The 18,354-nt window shown below is 37.8% G+C and overlaps 1 protein-coding gene across 1 annotated transcript in view; it reads left to right on the forward strand.

The window, feature by feature from the left end:
• The first annotated feature begins 3,830 nt into the window (after positions 1-3,830).
• The window catches only part of ehd4 (EH-domain containing 4), a 48,647-nt gene continuing 34,123 nt past the window's right edge, over positions 3,831-18,354 (forward strand). The window contains 2 exon segments of the mRNA XM_030127100.1: positions 3,831-4,304; positions 13,336-13,512. Of these exon segments, the coding sequence (XP_029982960.1) occupies positions 4,075-4,304; positions 13,336-13,512 (407 nt within the window). The 5' untranslated portion in view covers positions 3,831-4,074.

The following is an 18,354-nucleotide window of genomic DNA, read 5'->3' on the forward strand; positions in this document are numbered from 1 at the left end:
GTGGTTTTTGAAAGGCGTGTGGCGCCTTCTCCTGGACAAACACTGAACTGATTAAATTCTAGGTTTTATGTTGAATAAGTTTGGTTTTTATTTCTACAGATGAAATAAAACATGAACTTTAGATTATTTTCCAGCCTTAAGATAAAACTACAGCCTTAAATATTAAACTATTAGACGCTGACTGTTAAATTAATCTGTAGTTACTTATCATTACTCTATTTTTTGTCTAACTTTTTTTCTTTTGTAAGTTTGTTAAATGTTAATATTTTCTTCCCATATATATTTGGATCAAACTACATCAAAATTTTCACCATTTTCTGTTAAATGAATAAATTAAACCAATCGATTTATAAAGAAAAGCTTTGACAGAATAAGAAAGAATTAAAAAAATATATATATATATAAAGCTTAAAGGTGATTTATTCTAAATCCATGACTTTTCTTCTTCTTTCTCTAGGTTTATTGGATTTTTTAAAAAATTATTATTATTTGTTCGCACAATAAAAGAAAAGCAAGAAAAAAGTAAGTCAGAAGACAATAAACTGAACAGATGAAAAAAAATAGAACCCAAGAGATTTATAAAAATTATTTCTCCAGAGTCAGAATAAACAAGACAATAATCAAAGATACAAATGACAGACATGAAATAAAACTAAAAGAATTTAATGAGAAATAATCAGTGTGTTTTAAGAGCTTTTAGAGAATATACTGAAGTCAAAGTGATGTTTAATGAGACTGAACATGAACTAAAACTAATAATAACCAAAAAAAAAAAACCTGGAACATTTACATTTGCTCTGAAAACTACAAAAAAACAAAGCATGCTGGGAGAAAAAAAAATCAATGATGCCTTGCTTTACTCTTGAAAAACAGAAAGAGACGGACAAATATTAACAAGTGATGGAGAGAATTCTGCATCCCAGTACTGCCCCTGGTGGCCACTCATCTGTAATGATGGATTTATACCAATAAGAAATAACAACGGCCTGAGAACAGAGCCTTGGGGAACACCACGTCAGTCGAAAACAATATCCACAGCCTTTAACCAATCCAAACTGCTGTCTACTTTAACCAATCACAAACCTGGCTTTTACAACCATATCAATTTATATTTATGTAATATTGACAAAAGTTGATAAGAGTTGATGAAAGTTGATAAAAACAATATCTGATCATGTGAAGATCATTGTCTGTCTGAGTTTAATCTCATTTTCTTTCGGTTACAGATTTTATTGTGTTTTAAAGACATGTCAGTGCCTGTTTTTGTTTTTTGTTTTTATTCTAAAGCCAAAAACAATCAAAACAATGTGATTTTTAGGAAGAAAAAAGCTAATATTGAATCTAAACCTGGTGAATAATTTGTAAATGACCTAAATACGTTGTTAAGTCTGCTGTAAAGGGTCGTTTTGTGTTTTTTTATGAGAAACAACAATGGCCTGAGAACAGAGCCTTGGGGAACACCACGTTAGATGACAACAACATCCACAGCCTTTAATCAGTCCAAACTGCTGTCTACCTCAACAAATCAAAAACCTGGCTTTACAACCACATCAATTTATATTTATTTAATATTGACAAAAGTTTATAAAGTTGATGAAAGTTGAGATATATATATATATATATATATATATATATATATATATATATATATATATATATATATATATATATATATATATATATATATATATATATATATATGATCATGTGAAGATTGGTGTCAGCCTGAGTTTAATCTCAGATTTTATTGTGTTTTAAAGACATGTCAGTGGCTGTTTTTGTTTTTTATTTGAGAGCCAAAAACAATTAAAACAATGTGAATTTTAGGAAAAAAAGCTAATGTTGAATCTAAACCTGGTGAATAATTTGTAAATTAACTGAATATGTTGTTAAATCTGCTTTAAAAGGTAATTTTGTGTTTTTTTTTTTTTAAATAAGAAATAACAACGGCCCGAGAACAGAGCCTTGGGGAACGCCACGTCGGACGAAAACAATATCCACAGCCTTTAACCAGTCCAAACTGCTGTCTACTTTAACCAATCAAAAACCTGGCTTTTACAACCACACCAATTTATATTTATGTAATATTGACAAAAGTTGTTAGAATTTATGATATTTGATAAAAACAATATTTGATCATGTGAAGATCGGTGTCGGCCTGAATTTAATCTAATTTTCTTCCTGTTACAGATTTTATTGTGTTTTAAAGACATTTCAGTGACTGTTGTTTTGTTTTTTTTATTTAATGTTGACATTGGGATTCTGTGGTTTAAATTTGTAAAATGGTTTTATTTTAACAGCTGAAAAAGAAGAAGAAGAAAGATGAAGGATTTTTACTAAAACCACATTAGTGTTTCTAAAATATGTTTAAGTCGAATCAGTATAAACAGTATTTTTATTATTTCTAAATTCTATTTGTGATGCAGTTTTGTGTTTCATCCACCAGAGGGAGACAAAGGACAGAGAAACCTACAGCCGCAAAAAACTGGATTTATTTAAGAAAAACTCAGCAAATTAAATTGAGACTGAGATTAAGAAAAATAATAAAGACATGATTCACAACCAGTCAAACCAGTTTTACAACAAACAAACTAAACATCAGCAAATAAAAAGAAAATGTAAAAGTGATTCAAACAAAAATAAAAAGATTTAACATGGCAATGAAACATGTTATGATTAAAAAATAAGTATTTACAGCCAGAAAAAAAACAAAACCCTGAACAGAAACAAATTCATTTCACATTAAATGATGAAAACTTTTTATTATGAGAAAGTATTTTTATATCAATACAATGAACATAGAATATAAAGTTTTATTATTTATCGAACATTAAAATGTCATAATAATGTAAGAATTACAAACAATCCTATAATATATATATATATATATATATATATATATATATATATATATATATATATATATATATATATATATATATATATATGTGTGTGTGTGAATAATTATATGAAGATAAAATACACATTAAAAACAAATAAATATATAAAGACTCAAAGACAATAAACCTTCATCATAAAGTAAATTAAACAGTGAATGAACCTTAAACAAACTGAACATGTTTGAAATGTGAGTCAGAGTCCACATGGGTCCACATGGATCCACATGGGTCCACTCTGGTCCATATGGGTCTGCATGGGTCCATGTGGATCCATATGGTCCAGTCTGGTTCATGTAAGTCCAGTTTTGTGCCTGTGGGTCCATGTGGGTCAGTGTGGATCTTCAAGTCCAGTCTGGTCCATGTGAGTTCCTGTGGGTTCTTGTGGGTCTATGCAGGTCCATGTGGATTCTCAGGTCCAGTCTGGTCCATCTGTTCCTTGTGGGTCCATGCAAATCATATGATCCAGTCTGGTTCATGTGCGTCCTTGTGGATCCTCAAGTCCATTCTGGTCCATGTGAGTCCCTGTGGGTCTATGCAGGTCTATGCAGGTTCATGTGGCTCTATGAGGACCCTCAGGTCCATTCTGGTCCATCTGGTCCTTGTGGGTCCATGTGAATTCATATGGTCCAATCTGGTACATGTGAGTCCCTGAAAATCCTTGTGGGTCTATGCAGGTCTCTGCAGGTCCATGTGGCTCTATGTGGATCCTCAGGTCCATTCTGGTCCATCTGGTCCTTGTGGGTCCATGTGAATCTATATGGTCCAGCCTGTTTCATGTTGGTCCAGTCTTGTGCCTGTGGGTCCATGTGGGTCCCAGTGGGTGTAGGCGGGTCTATGCGGGTCCTTGGGAATCCATGCGGATCCATGTGGACCCCGCGTCCAGGAAACGCGTCGCGTGCACACATCCCGGTGCGTCAGAGCGCAGGGCGGCGCCGTCGGGCTCCAGGATCCAGGTAGGAGGACCCGGTGGAACAGAGCAGCCTGTGTCCGCTCCGAGTCCACGACCAGCCCAGTCCAAAGCGGACCCCCTCCCCCGGAGCCAGAGTCCGTCCCAGAGCCGCAGACCTCCGCTCGGAACAGGCGCAAACTGAGCGTAAACCCGCAGAAAAAACGCACCGACGCGTTTGGAAACAACGAAAGCAGGAAGTAGTTTGGAGTTGAAGGAGGCAGAGGGATGTTCAGCTGGGTCAAACAGGAGCAGGGAGGCCGGAACAAGGAGGGGGAGATGTACCAGACGGTGACCGAGGGGCTGCAGACCCTCTACACCAAGAAGCTGCTGCCGCTGGAGGACACCTACCTGTTCCATGACTTCCACTCCCCGGCGCTGGAGGCCGCCGACTTCCAGAGCAAACCCATGGTCCTGCTGGTCGGACAGTACTCCACCGGGAAGACCACCTTCATCAGGTACGAGCCGAACCGAGCCCGGTACAGACCGGAGAGGAGCAGGTGGAGGCGGGACTGGGTTTGTCCACAGAGGAGGCAGTGACAGAACCGAGCCAGATCAGACCCAGATCAGACCCAGAGTCCGAAGGAAAAACAGGAGGTTTAACACAATCTGAACAAATATGAGCCAAAACCAGGGATTATATCCAAACATCACATGGTTTATAAAAGAACAGTTTAATGTGGTTAATTCGGCCTAACTAAATCCACTTGTATGTGTGTATTTGAGTGTTTTCCAAACAGATTTTCCACCTACTCATCTCACATGAACCCACGTCGCTCCTGTGACGCGGCTTCAGATGCAAACGCACATTTTCCTCAAAAACTTGACGAATCAGCAAAAAAGGAGATAATTAATGCATCAAGTATAAGCCGAATTAAATAGTGTAATGTATTTTATCAGAATTTCCCTTAAAGTTTATTTTGAATATTAGAATTGCCGCCAAAATAGTTAAATTACTTAATATGAGTTCTTTTCCTGTGGAGTCTGGAGTGAGTTTGGGTTGGAGCTGGAACACTGACAGTTCAACTAAGGATTTCATCTCCCTGTGAAATATTTAACTCCATTTAATTATTGTTATTGTCCTGCATTGAGGTAAACATAGAATTAAGTTAAATATTATGGTTTATTAGTGTTTACAAGAGACATTAATGACAGGTTTAGGTCAGTTTGGGTTGTTTTTATGCTCATAATCTCATCAAATCAAGTTTGTTTTGTGTGAGTTGAATCCATAACAGAGGCAGCGTCTGGGATTAGAACTGGCAACCTGTCAGTCACAGTCCGGATCTGACAATCCAGCTCAGATCTGCATCATGTTCTTTAAAGAAAGAAGCATTTTCAACCATTTACTTTGTAATTTTGGGAAAAGTTCATCCTTTTTATTGGTCATAATCATATAACATAAAACACAATGGAAAAAAAATCATTTATACATAAAATATGGAGATAAAATCAAATAAATGTCATTCATCTCTGGGTCATGTGATGTGAAGCTGCTGAAACAAAAGCCAAAAATATGAAATTAAAGAAACATCAAATAAAAGTGTCATTTGTAGTTCTAATATCTGAGGCTTTAACAGCATTATTAGTCAATTTCTCATGTATTTTATTCCTTTTTTAAGTGTTTTTTCCGTCGTCTTAATGTCATGTGACTCCACTCTTCTACTTCTGCTTTTTCAACAGTTTAGTGACAATGATTCATACAAAGCCTGAACGTTTCTTATAATTACAAAATACCGTGTCTGTTTTGTGGCTGATTTTGTGTTTTCATGGTCTGGAGCTGCAGGGGATCATGGGTAGTGTAGTATTTTCTGAATATTTTCTCAATGATGCTGTGATGTGTCTGACTGGATTTGTTTATTCTTCTGAAACTTCACTTTTATTTAACATCAGTGAATAAAAAGTGTCTGTTGGTTTAATTTTTTTGATGAAATAAGAGACGATGATTTAATCAGATTTCAGGGTTTGTTTTGAGACGTGAGAGAAAATACTAAAACCTGCTCCTGTAATCCAGATAGATTACTTGTGTTAATTACTTTAATATGTAGGTCCAGGCTTATTGATGGATATATTTCTGTATTTGTGGCTTTTCTTTACAAGTAAACAGTCCATGAGTAGTTCTGTATTTTCCTATATTATCAGCTGGACATTGAATACATCACCATCCTGCTGAGATTTAAGAAAAACAAGTGCATTAATGTTTATTTTAATATTCTGATCTGGTTCTGATCAGTTTAGCTTCATGCGTTATTCGTTTCATGAACAAATGAACAAACTAAAAGACAAGTCACAGCGTTATGATTTACTGAATTAGTCTGAAGATGTAAAAAGTTGTTAGAATAGTCGCTATTTCTGTAAAAAGGAAAGCAGATGAAGGCTCCGTTCACACTGCAGGTAAACATGCCCCAAATCTGATTTTTCTGGCCTGGAACCGATCTGTTGCAGACAGTTTGAACAGCACTAATCCAACCCGGACCACTTTCATATGTGGTCCTAAATCTGACCCGGGCCACTTTCATATGTGGTCCTAAATCTGACCTGGACCACTTTCATATGTGGTCCTAAATCTGACCCGGACCACTTTCATATGTGGTCCTAAATCTGACCTAGACCACTTGCATATGTGGTCCTAAATCTGACCCGGACCACTTTCATATGTGGTCCTAAATCTGACCCGGACCACTTTCATATGTGGTCCTAAATCTGACCTGGACCACTTTCATATGTGGTCCTAAATCTGACCCGGACCACTTTCATATGTGGTCCTAAATCTGACCCAAACCATTTTCATATGTGGTCCTAAATCTGACCTGGACCACTTTCATATGTGGTCCTAAATCTGACCTGGACCACTTTCTTATGTGGTCCTAAATCTGATACGTATCTGATATTTTCCAATGTGACTTCAGTCTGAACGGCCAGGTCGCATTTATCCGACGTTTACGTCATTGAAATGCGACAAACATCATAATTCTGTGTCCCAGGAGTGTTATTTCCATAAACACAGTGTGTGTCTATGTGGTCACATATTCCATCAGGACCTTTTTTAGTGCATGTGGGTCACTTCAGGGTCACATTCAGTTCAGACACAAAACTGACAGAAGTCACATTTAATGTGGAATATGAACCAACACACAAAAAAATCGGATTTCACCAAAAAATCTAAATTGTGCGTTAGACCTGCTGTGTGAACGGAGCCGAAATCAGCATAGTGATAAAATCTGATGTTGAAGTTGATATGGTTTCAATGTTCAGCTCAGTGTTGGAGACGGGGTTTGTGGTTGAATCCCAGTCGTCTGAAGTGCCCATGAGCAAAGCATTGAACTCTGTTTGACTTTTACTGAATGTTCATGATCTGACGTTGACTCTGGTCTGAACGTGTCACATGATCTTCAGAGGACTCTGCAGGCATTTTCCACCTTCTACATGAACTTAGTGTCATTGTTTGTATCATTAATAGTATTAGTTTAATGTTTATTTCAGTTCTGAAGGTGTCGGTTCATCCGCTTTAACCTGCAGGAGTTTGTGTTGTGGGTTTTTCTTACATTGGCTTCAGATGATGACGATGTTCAGGTGGTCCAGATTTACACAAAACACAACCGAACACATTGTATTTGTGGTTAGAAATGATTAATATTGGACAAAACAAGACAAAAACAATGGAAAAGACAAAACAAGACACATCAGACACAGATTAAAGATGGTTCTTTGTAGTTTTGAACTCTATCATAACAGTTCTAGATGTTCTACCTCTAGGTGTGTTATAGAAGAAAATCAGAATCAGGATATAAAACATATATGTAACATTAATCCTTTTCCTGATCTACGTCCGACGAAGAATGCACTCACCGTCGACCTTTGACCTTGACCTTTGACCCCTCCTGTTACTGGGCTGTTGTGGACAGACACATGGACATAGGGTTGTGTCTGGAGGTTCAGGGGTCAGAGGTCAAAGGGCTATGTCTATAGTTTTAACAGACCTACATGTCCACACAGGAAGTCACCATAGCAACCGTAAACTGATCTGACATCAGATTCATGACCATTAGAGCTGCAGCTGCAGGATGAGCTGGAAACGTCAGACTGGGATCAGTGAGTGTGTTTACGTCCACACCAGTACGTACTCCGAAAGAAATCAAATAATGGACTGAAACATGTAAACCAGGGTTTATCTATTATCGCATTTCTGAAGTGACTGGAAACACGTCACATCTGATTACGGCTATTATCGGATTACTCCCAGTTATCAGATTTGTATGGTCATGTAAACAGGCTCAATGAGTCTGTTTTATCAAATGAAATTCACTGATTAGGACTGAAAACTGTATTTTCTTAAACATATGACAACTTTCAACCAGAGTCAAACCAATAGAACATGATTTATGTCTCAATGAGTCACTGAAGCCAAAATATCTCCATTTTATTTCAGATCAACATAGAGATGCACCAATACAGGGGCATTATTAAACGTTTTTATTAGAAATAAGAATGTTTTAAACCATGTTCATTCACAGATGATGTGATGAACAACTGACAGACTCATAAATAACAAGAAAAGCACAATAAACTAGAAGCACTCGGAGAGCGCAGACCTCCCTCAAGGCTGATCAGTGGCCCCCCCACCCCCGATCACCACCAAAATTTAATCATTTCTTCCTTATCCCATTTCCAACAAACCCTGAAAATTTCATCCAAATCTGTCCATAACTTTTTGAGTTATGTTGCACACTAACGATCAGTGCCCCCCCCCCCCCCCCCCGTGAGCCCCCCACCCCCGATCACCACCAAAATTTAATCATTTCTTCCTTATCCCATTTCCAACAATCCCTGAAAATTTCATCCAAATCTGTCCATAACTTTTTGAGTTATGTTGCACACTAACGGACAGACAAACAAACAAACAGACAGACAGACAGACAAACAAACAAACCCTGGCAAAAACATAACCTCCTTGGCGGAGGTAATAAAAACGTAACGTGCACACACTTGAAAACCCTCGGTCTGACTTATCAGTGCACGCCAACGTATTTAGACGGACGGACGGATGGACAGATGGACAGATGACCAACAGATAACAGTACCCTGTGGCCAGTGTCGCCAAAGGTAACAAAAGAAACATCAGGATCTGCATCGGCCATGAATCCTACCATCAGTTCATCTGTTATTTCAGTCATTGTGCAGCTCTAGTGTTGAATAATGAACTATAAACACTATGAGCTGATGGTAAAGTTGACCTCTGACCTCTGACATATAAAATGTCACAACCTTATAGTGCAGGAACCGTGATGTCTCTAGTTGTTTCTGAGCTGCGATTTTAAGGCCAGTGGTTTGTAGGGCTGTGTATCGACAAGAATCTGGTGATACGATACAAATCACAATACTAGGATCACAATACGATACATCACGATATATCATGATACTGTTAAAAAGGCAATTTTTTTGTTTAAAGATTATTTCCTGGAAGGATTGAATTACACCAGAAATATGCACAAATACTAAACACATTTTTATTTGTTCAGAACAGGATCTAATGCTATATCACAACATTTTTCTAATTCTCCTAGTTTCCGAAAGAACTACCATCTGCCTCTCAGATGTAAAAAGTGCTTTTAGGATGCTTCAAATAACCATTATTTAATAAAACAGTGTTAAATAATAATAAAGATAGAAACAAAAAAGAAAACCAAAAATCAACCTCCACAATATCTGCATTTGAATAAATACCTAAAAATATCGATACAGTATTGTGAAATGAAATATCGCCAACCGATATTTTTTTACACCCCTAGTGGTTTGTGTTTTGGTTGTTGTCATGTTGTTACCTCCACTAGGAGGTATTGTGATCACTTTGCTTTGTGTGTTTGCTTGCGTGTTTGTTTGTTTGATTGTTAGCAACTTTACGGGAAAACTACTCCAACCATCTTTAGCAAATCTTCCCACAGATAGGCCTAGGCCCTGGGACCAACCCATTAAATTTTGGGCCAAGTAGGCCAAAGTTCAAGGTCACAGCAAGGTCACAAAATCTACAATTTTCCTATCTCTCATCATTGAGCAATTATCGAAAAATTCATCAAAAATTAAAAACAACTCTGATTAGCCTCCAATTTGGTCCACCCATAGCTTATAACAATATCCTGTATCTAGCACAAAATTGTCCACATCCACTGTGGAATGTGGACTCTGTGGACATTTCAATTTAACATTGAAAATCCCATTTACCGCACATTTTTCAATATAACTCAACAAATATTGATTGGAATTTAATATATTTTGACATACACATGACTGGTACCAAGCTTCAACTTTGTACGAAATATCGTTCCGCTCCATTTCTCTTCTGTCACACTCTGTTGACTTTTGTTATTTTTTATGCACCATTTTCAAAAAATCATAAAAAAATGCAATTCGTGAAATATGAAATTTGTTTTGCACGTCCATAGTTTAAAAAGAAATAGTCGATCCACACATGCACACCATTCAGGGTGATTGGCGGAGCTTTGCCTTCTCTGAACACTTGTTTTGATGGGGTTTTTTTGTGTGCTAGAAGTAACCATATTTGGACAAATGGGATGGAGCTAATGCTAACTGCTAGCTTACTGACTGATGATGGTACAGAAGTCATTTTATGTTTTGATTGCGAAAAAAATAATACCAGAAGGGCTCATGTTAGACTGTTACTGACGGTATGTGTAGTTAATTGTAGTGTCAGTCAGTAGGAGCAGCATCTAGTGGCCGTCAGTGGAATTACACTTTAAAAGTCTAGATTCGTTTTGGAACTGATGTTGATGTCTTCGCATTCGACTGCTGAACATCCGTGACCTTCAGATCCAGATTCAGGACTGAACTGGACCAGACCGACCCCCAGATGAGCTGAAACCTGATCCCACCTCGTTGGCCTGTTGTCATGGAAACACTGTAATTGAGGTTGTGTTTTGTAACGCCTCTGAATGTTCTGCGTTCATGACCTCAGTCTGTAAACACGCCTGTGGAGGAGGTCATGTGACCCGATGTTTGACGTGAGTCGGACTCAGAGTGTCCTTGAACGTAACGATCGGTGGAACCAGCAGGTCATCAGAGGACGGCGGGATAAACTGATCTGAAGTCAGCTCTGAATGGACACGAAACAGTACAGGTGCTGTGTTTAGGAGCTGCAGAACTGACCTGAGATCAGCTTTAACACAGATCCAGAGAAATGAGCCAATAGGAGCCACAGCAGCAGCTCTATAAAAAGACCCACAGACGTGTGTGTGTGTGTCTGTGTGCATTTGTGTGTGTCTGTGTGCGTTTGTGTGAGTCTGTGTGCGTCGCTGCTGCCAGGGCCCCACCCTGCCCTGAGGAACACTATGAATCATGGGAACAGCTCACTGATAAACTGCAGAGTCAGTGTGTTTGGTAGTTCTTCATCTGAGGTGGAGCTGAAGTGAAACCAGCAGACTGATCCAGACCAGGTCCACGTTCAGTCCTGGTCCAGGCCCAGGTCCAGGCCAAGGTTCAGTACTGGTCCAGGCCCAGGTTCAGTCCAGGCCCAGGTTCAGTCCAGGTCCAGGCCCAGGTTCAGTCCAGGTCCAGGCCCAGGTTCAGTCCAGGTTCAGTCCAGGCCCAGGTTCAGTGCAGGTCCAGGCCCAGGTTCAGTCCAGGTTCAGTCCAGGCCCAGGTTCAGTGCAGGTCCAGGCCCAGGTTCAGTCCAGGCCCAGGTTCAGTGCAGGTCCAGGCCCAGGTTCAGCCCAGGCCCAGGTTCAGCCCAGGTCTGGTATATAGTGTTTGAGTCTGTGAAGTTCTTGTGATGACCTGGTGAATAATAGGAATCAGATCTGAATCATCATCAGATCAAATGGATGATGAAGGTCACATGGACTCCACCATGAACACGATGTGGTCAAAGGTCAGGGTCATTGTTAGGTCACATGACTGTTAGACCAGATCATAACGGAAATTCTTCTTCTCCCTCTGATGAACTGAAGGAGACATGACTAACAGGTCAAAGGTCAAACAGAGGAACCAGGACGTACGATGTGTTGGTGTCATTCATCCACATCTTCATCCTCATCTTCATCCTCATCCTCATCTTCATCCTCATCTTCGTCCCCGTTCTCTTTGAAGATCTGAAACCCTGTGATAAACAGGACGTTGGAGACCCATCTCTGTCTCTGTGTCATCGTCTTCCTTCCTCTCTCACTTTTCTTTAACAGGATAAAACTGTGTGAAAAGTCGATGAGTTCAATGTCAAATGAAAGAGAAATAGACAAATGCGGTCCGGAAGAAAACCAGTGAAACCTCAGACGGACGAGGCGTCGTATGGTAGAAACACATCTGAACCATTATGAGTTAGAACTTCAGCAGAGAAACAACAGAGTTCAAACCACTAGAATACAAAACACCACAACAGAGTCTTCTACTAAAAACCATCTATCAATGTAAAATCCTACAGTCTGTGAACATCTCCCAACAGCAGATCTAGAGCAGAGCACATCTGTCACCTCTGGGTTTGATTCTGTCAAATCCACTCCGATAGTTTTGGTATATTTAACAGATATTTGTCTGTTGTTTGGTTTATGAAACTTCTGTCTCTGCACGAAAGAGAAGAACTGGTTATTTTTCTTATTAAATATGCTAAGGACTGAGTAATATTGAAATATGTGTAAATGTGAGCCAGTTTATTATTATTATTATCATTATTATTATTATTATTATTACTACTACTACTACTACTACTACTACTACTACTAATGATAATAATGGATTACATTTATGTAGAGCTTTTCGATTTTACATATTCAAAGTTTCTGTTTCTTTGGTTCTTTTAACCTGTTTCCACATACTTAATGTTTATTTTCTCCTATTTAACAAATTCCAAAGCTTAGAACTGAAGAACCACAAGGACTAATGTAATCAATGACACCTCATTTAAAGTTAATAACCTCTAGTTTAGAACATTTACTTCATTAGTTTGTGGATAGAACACAACCTGAACTACATCAGGTTAAATTAAAACAGTTTTGTTTTCCTTTTTTTTTTTTTTTTTTTTTATAACAAATATACATACTGATGGAATGGACCAGTCATGTGACCAGTCATGTGACCTCATGAGACTGACCAGGAAGTTCCATTAACTTCCATCACTATCCAGGTGATTGTTTTAATAATTATGTTTTGTTGTTCAGCAATACTATAAAATAAACTTAGAGACTTAATTATGGAGAATCTAACCTTTATAATGAGGTATAACATGAATAGATTTACAAAAGTTTTATTGTAGAAACTTTAGTTTATTTAATACAAATCAGCGACTGAATGGAGAAATTAAAACACTGCTGGAGGTTCTATGTTTCTGTGTCTTTGGGGTTGAAACAGTCCAATTCCTAGACTGTTTCAACATTAAAACAGTTCATTTCATTTGTAGTGGGTTATTTATTTATTTATTTTAATCAGTCCTCATCCGGTGTCTGTTCTAAAACTCTACATATTAACGGTGCTGCTGACCTCCGTCCTCAGGTATCTGCTGGAACATGACTTTCCTGGGATGCGGATCGGTCCAGAGCCGACCACCGATGGATTCATCGCTGTCATGTACGGAGAGAACGAGGGCGTTGTCCCCGGCAACGCCCTGGTGGTTGACCCCAAGAAGCCGTTCAGGAAACTCAACGCGTTCGGGAACTCCTTCCTCAACAGGTGAAACACACAAAACACACGTGATGACGTCATAAATCAGAGTTTATGATGGAGGCGGGTTTGAGACGCAGATGTGGACGTAGAACTGTATGATGAACGTCTGCATGTCAGCCAGTGGTTTGACCAGTATTACTGTAAATGTCAGACCAGTGGGGAAAGTTGAAGAAAGCAGACTTGTTATGGTTTTATAAAAGACAAAATAATCAGAATCAGAATACTTTATTAATCCCAGAGGAAGTTACTGTGTGTTACACTTGATCTGTGGTATATTCTGGCATATTTACAGCTGCAGTTGTTGTAGATGTTCATCAATATGCACTGTCCCTAATGAATGAATGAATGAATGAATAAATAAATAAATAAATAAATAAATAAATAAATAAAAGTAGATGGAAAAACACACACAAATATATGCATATATACATTTTAAATACAGTTAAAACAGCAAGTTGTACAATATGTACTAGACAAATATTAATATGATAATTAAAAGAAATGTAAATAAATTAAACAAAAATGATACAAAATATGAAAAGGATGAGACATAAATGACAGGATGTCTTGGTCTGATCATTAACTTATTGCATGAATGTAAAACTAACATGGACAAATGATTCTAAACATGTTCAACACTGGCCACTTTATTAGGTACACCTTGCTAGTACCTGCTGTACCTAATAAAGTGGCCCGTGAGTGTCAGTCATGTGCTTCATGGTTTAACATTATCATCATTCTGCTGTGACCTCTGACCTCTGACATCAGTGAGCTGGATATTTCCTCATGTTTGGGCTGTTCTCTGATCTGTGTGTATAAACTCAGTTAAATCATTTTTCTCCTCAGTTTGATGCTCGGTTTAACTCCACTGGACCATCTGGACCAGGTCTAGATGCATAAATGCTCTGATCTGCTGCGGTTTGATTAGATATTAGATCAGGGGTGTCAAACATGCGTTTTCTGGACCCAAACTGGCCCCCTAAAGGGTCTAATCCGGCCCATGGGACAAATTCATCAAATGAAAAAATTACACTGAAGATATTAACGATCATTTTAGGTCAGGGTTCACATTCAGCCCAGTTTCCCCTCAAGTGAGCCAGACCAGTAAAATAATAATAATAATAATAGTAATAATGATGATAATAATAATAATAATAATAATAATAATAATAATAATAATAATAACTATTTATACAGCACCTTAAAAAACTGAGTTTACAAAGTGCTTTGAGAGACAAAAAAGGGCACAACAACAGAATAAAAACAGAAAACAACACAATAAAAGAGATAAGTACAGCAAACACAAAAACATGACTAACTTTGAATGTATTGTAGTGGAGAGGGCAGAAATAAGAGAACATGATGCTGTCAGATCAATGCAAAAATGAAGGACTAAAACATCATGTATGAGAATATAAGTGAGTAACCAAAACAGGGTCAAACGACATATTCAACATTAACAACATTAAAAAGAGACAACATCATATAAAGGCAAGCCTATAAAAAAACCTAATAACATAGCATAATAGTCTATAAATAATGATAATCACATTTTTATCTTTGTTTTAGTGTAAAAAAGTAAAATTACATGATGAAAATATTTGCTTTTACAAATTATTCTTTGACAAAAAATACGAATAATCTATAACACCCATGGACAACCTGAAATTTCCCAAGAAAAATCAGTGTAATTGTGCCAGTATTCTGCCTGTTATTAAATGTTTGGTGTATTTGTAGATCCACTGTGATCTGTGCGTTATAATGAACATGTGGAAATGATAAACTGAGACAGAATATTGTAATTTTTTTTTTTTTTTTAATCTTAATTTATTTCGAATATGGAAGTGATACATGCTTCCTGATTGCTACTAAGTGACTTCTTTGCACAACAAAATATAGAAATGAAAATTCAAGGAAGCAAAAAATAATAATACAGACAAGAAAAGAAAAAGAAAAAAAATTGTTAGGTTGTTTTGTAAAGGTTCCTATCATATTACTTTACTGGTCCAGTCTGTTTGAGGTCATTTTTGGGCTGAATGTAGCCCCTGAACTGACATGACTTTGACATCCTTCTATTAGATATATGAGTAGGTGTACCTAATAAAGTGGCCGGTGCCGTCTATAATTAGTGACTGTGGAACCAGATTAATGTTCTGTCTCCTCTTCACATTCCTGCCACTGCTTTTCCTCAAAACACTCAGAATGAGGGAAGTGACCGCCTTCACCTCTGACACACATGTAAACACACACACACACACACACACACACACACACACACACACACACACACACACACACACCACAGACAGCGCTATCGGACCTGAGGTTAAATTTAGCCCAAACTCTCCGGTCCAAACGTGTTTCCTCTTCCAGAAATATTTCTAAGAGCAGAAGCCGTCGGACCGTGTGTGTGTTTTTATCTGTGTGTGTGTGTGTGTGTGTCGGCTGAACCCGGTCTTCCTTAAACCCGGACCCTCTCGTTTCTCCACCGAACAGGAGGAACCTTTGACAATGTCTTATTGTTTCCAGGGGGAAGTGGGTTTTGCGTCACCTCGTGTCAGTTCGGTCCTGGTGTTTTTTTCCGTTGCCAACCTGCGATCAGACGAACCCAGGCGATTTATAGTGGCTGATGACGGCGCTAAATTTAACCCTGACGCTAAATACGAGGTCACGCAGAGGTCACACCAATATGACTAAAATACAACCTGGAAGAAATGATGGAATCAGTCTATGCTAAGGTTTTCTGACAGACGACTGAAAAATAATAGTAAATAAAAGGGATTAAAACAGTACAAATAATAAAGAACTAACATTTTCCACATTTTTATCTTTGTTTTAGTGTAAAAAAATAAAATTACTTGATGAAAATATTTACATTTACAAACTATTATTTTACAAAAAATACAAATAATCTAAAACATCCATGAAAAATCTGAAATCCCCCCCCCAAAAAATCAGTGTAATTGGACCAATATTCTGTTTGTTATTACATGTTTTGTGTCTTTGTTGATCCACTGTGATCTGTAAGTTATAATGCACATGTGCAAATGATTTATTTAATTTTATTTAACTGTTATTTTACCAGGTTTGACCATTTTACAAGGTTGACCTGGTCAATAGTTCAACAGGACACATCGTAACAATAAATACAAGTTAAAAGACAGATTTCAAACCATAAGTTATAATAAGGAATAGTTTAGAGGATTGTAAACAGTTGGATTTTTTAATTTTTTAATTATTTTTTTTTTTAACAGTGTGGTGGTTGGTCGTCACGGTAACAATTTAAAACACAGGCACCGACAAATGGTGTCTGAGCTGTTGAATAAGATAAGATGATGCAAAATTTTATTTAAAAAAATGCACTTATTTTTCTTAAGAAATTTCAGGTTGTTCATGTTATTCACTTTTTTTTAAATGGTAGTTTATCAATGGAAAGATTTTCAGAATATAATTTTAATTTTTCACCCTAAAACATGTTCAAAAGTTTATATTTGTCTTTATTTCTATGTTATTCTGCTCTTATTTTACTGCTCTGATCCACTTTAGATCAAACTGGAACCTGAACTAACATGAGTTTGACCTTGATCTAAACACTGCCCCTGAGAATATTAAGGGCATTTTAAATATGTGACAGTAGAAGTAGAACGCATAGGTTAGAATTATGAGTAGGGATGTAACGATATGAAAATTTCATATCACGGGTATTGTGACCAAAATTATCACGGTTATCATTATTGTCGCAGTATTATTGAAATGTGCTCAAAATGTTCAAAAAGTACTACTACACACACTGAAATAATTTAACCAAGTTGTATTTAAAAAATAATAATAGTAAAATAAAATAATTGGCACAATGTACCTTCTGTTGGCAGAAACATTCAAATATTAACCCTTAGTGGTCTGAGCCTATTTTGTCCATTTTTCAGTCCTTTATATACTATATAAACAAATGTTTACTATACCCATGTTTGAGCTCTGTTTTTTCAGCACAACTTCATCTATCTCATCTGTCTATTATTTTTTCACTTTAACCTGCTATAAAAACATAAAAGGACAGAAAACACAAAAAAATATAAAACCCAATTTGAAAAATGTATAATTTTAATGTATAATCATGATATCCTGTTATCCATACTCTGGAACATGGGCATCACAGGCCACGCACACTCCTGGTTTCAATCTTACCTTACTGGTCGGTCCTTCAGTGTGTCCTGGCTAGGGCACACATCAGCAGTTCACCGCCTCACCACGGGGGTCCCCCAAGGCTCTGTGTTGGGCCCCCTCCTTTTTGCCATATACACCACCTCACTCGGTCAGATCATCCACTCACACGGCTTCTCATATCATTGCTATGCTGATGATACCCAGCTCTATCTGTCATTCCCACCTGATGACTCCACAGTCTCAGTGCGGATCTCAGATTGTCTCTCTGACATATCTGCATGGATGAAAGCCCATCACCTTCAGCTGAACCTTTCCAAAACTGAACTGCTGGTCTTCCCAGCTAAGCCACCATACAGCAGGACATCTCCATCACTATTGACTCCATACCTCTGGCTCCTACCAGTGTAGTATGTAACTTGGGAGTCATGATTGATAATCAGTTGACCTTCACGGATCACGTTGCCTCTGTCACCCGATCATGCCGTTTCACTCTGTTCAACCTAAGAAGATCAGGACATACCTAACCGAACAGGCCACCCAGCTCCTGGTGCAGACTATGGTTATCTCCCGTCTTGACTACTGCAATGCTCTTCTAACGGGCCTCCCAGCTTGTGTTGTCAGACCACTACAGATGGTCCAGAATGCAGCAGCGCGTCTGGTCTTCAATCAGCCTAAAAGGGCACA

This window comes from Sphaeramia orbicularis, chromosome 22 (genome assembly GCF_902148855.1).
Source record: "Sphaeramia orbicularis chromosome 22, fSphaOr1.1, whole genome shotgun sequence".
Lineage (NCBI taxonomy): Eukaryota > Metazoa > Chordata > Actinopteri > Kurtiformes > Apogonidae > Sphaeramia > Sphaeramia orbicularis.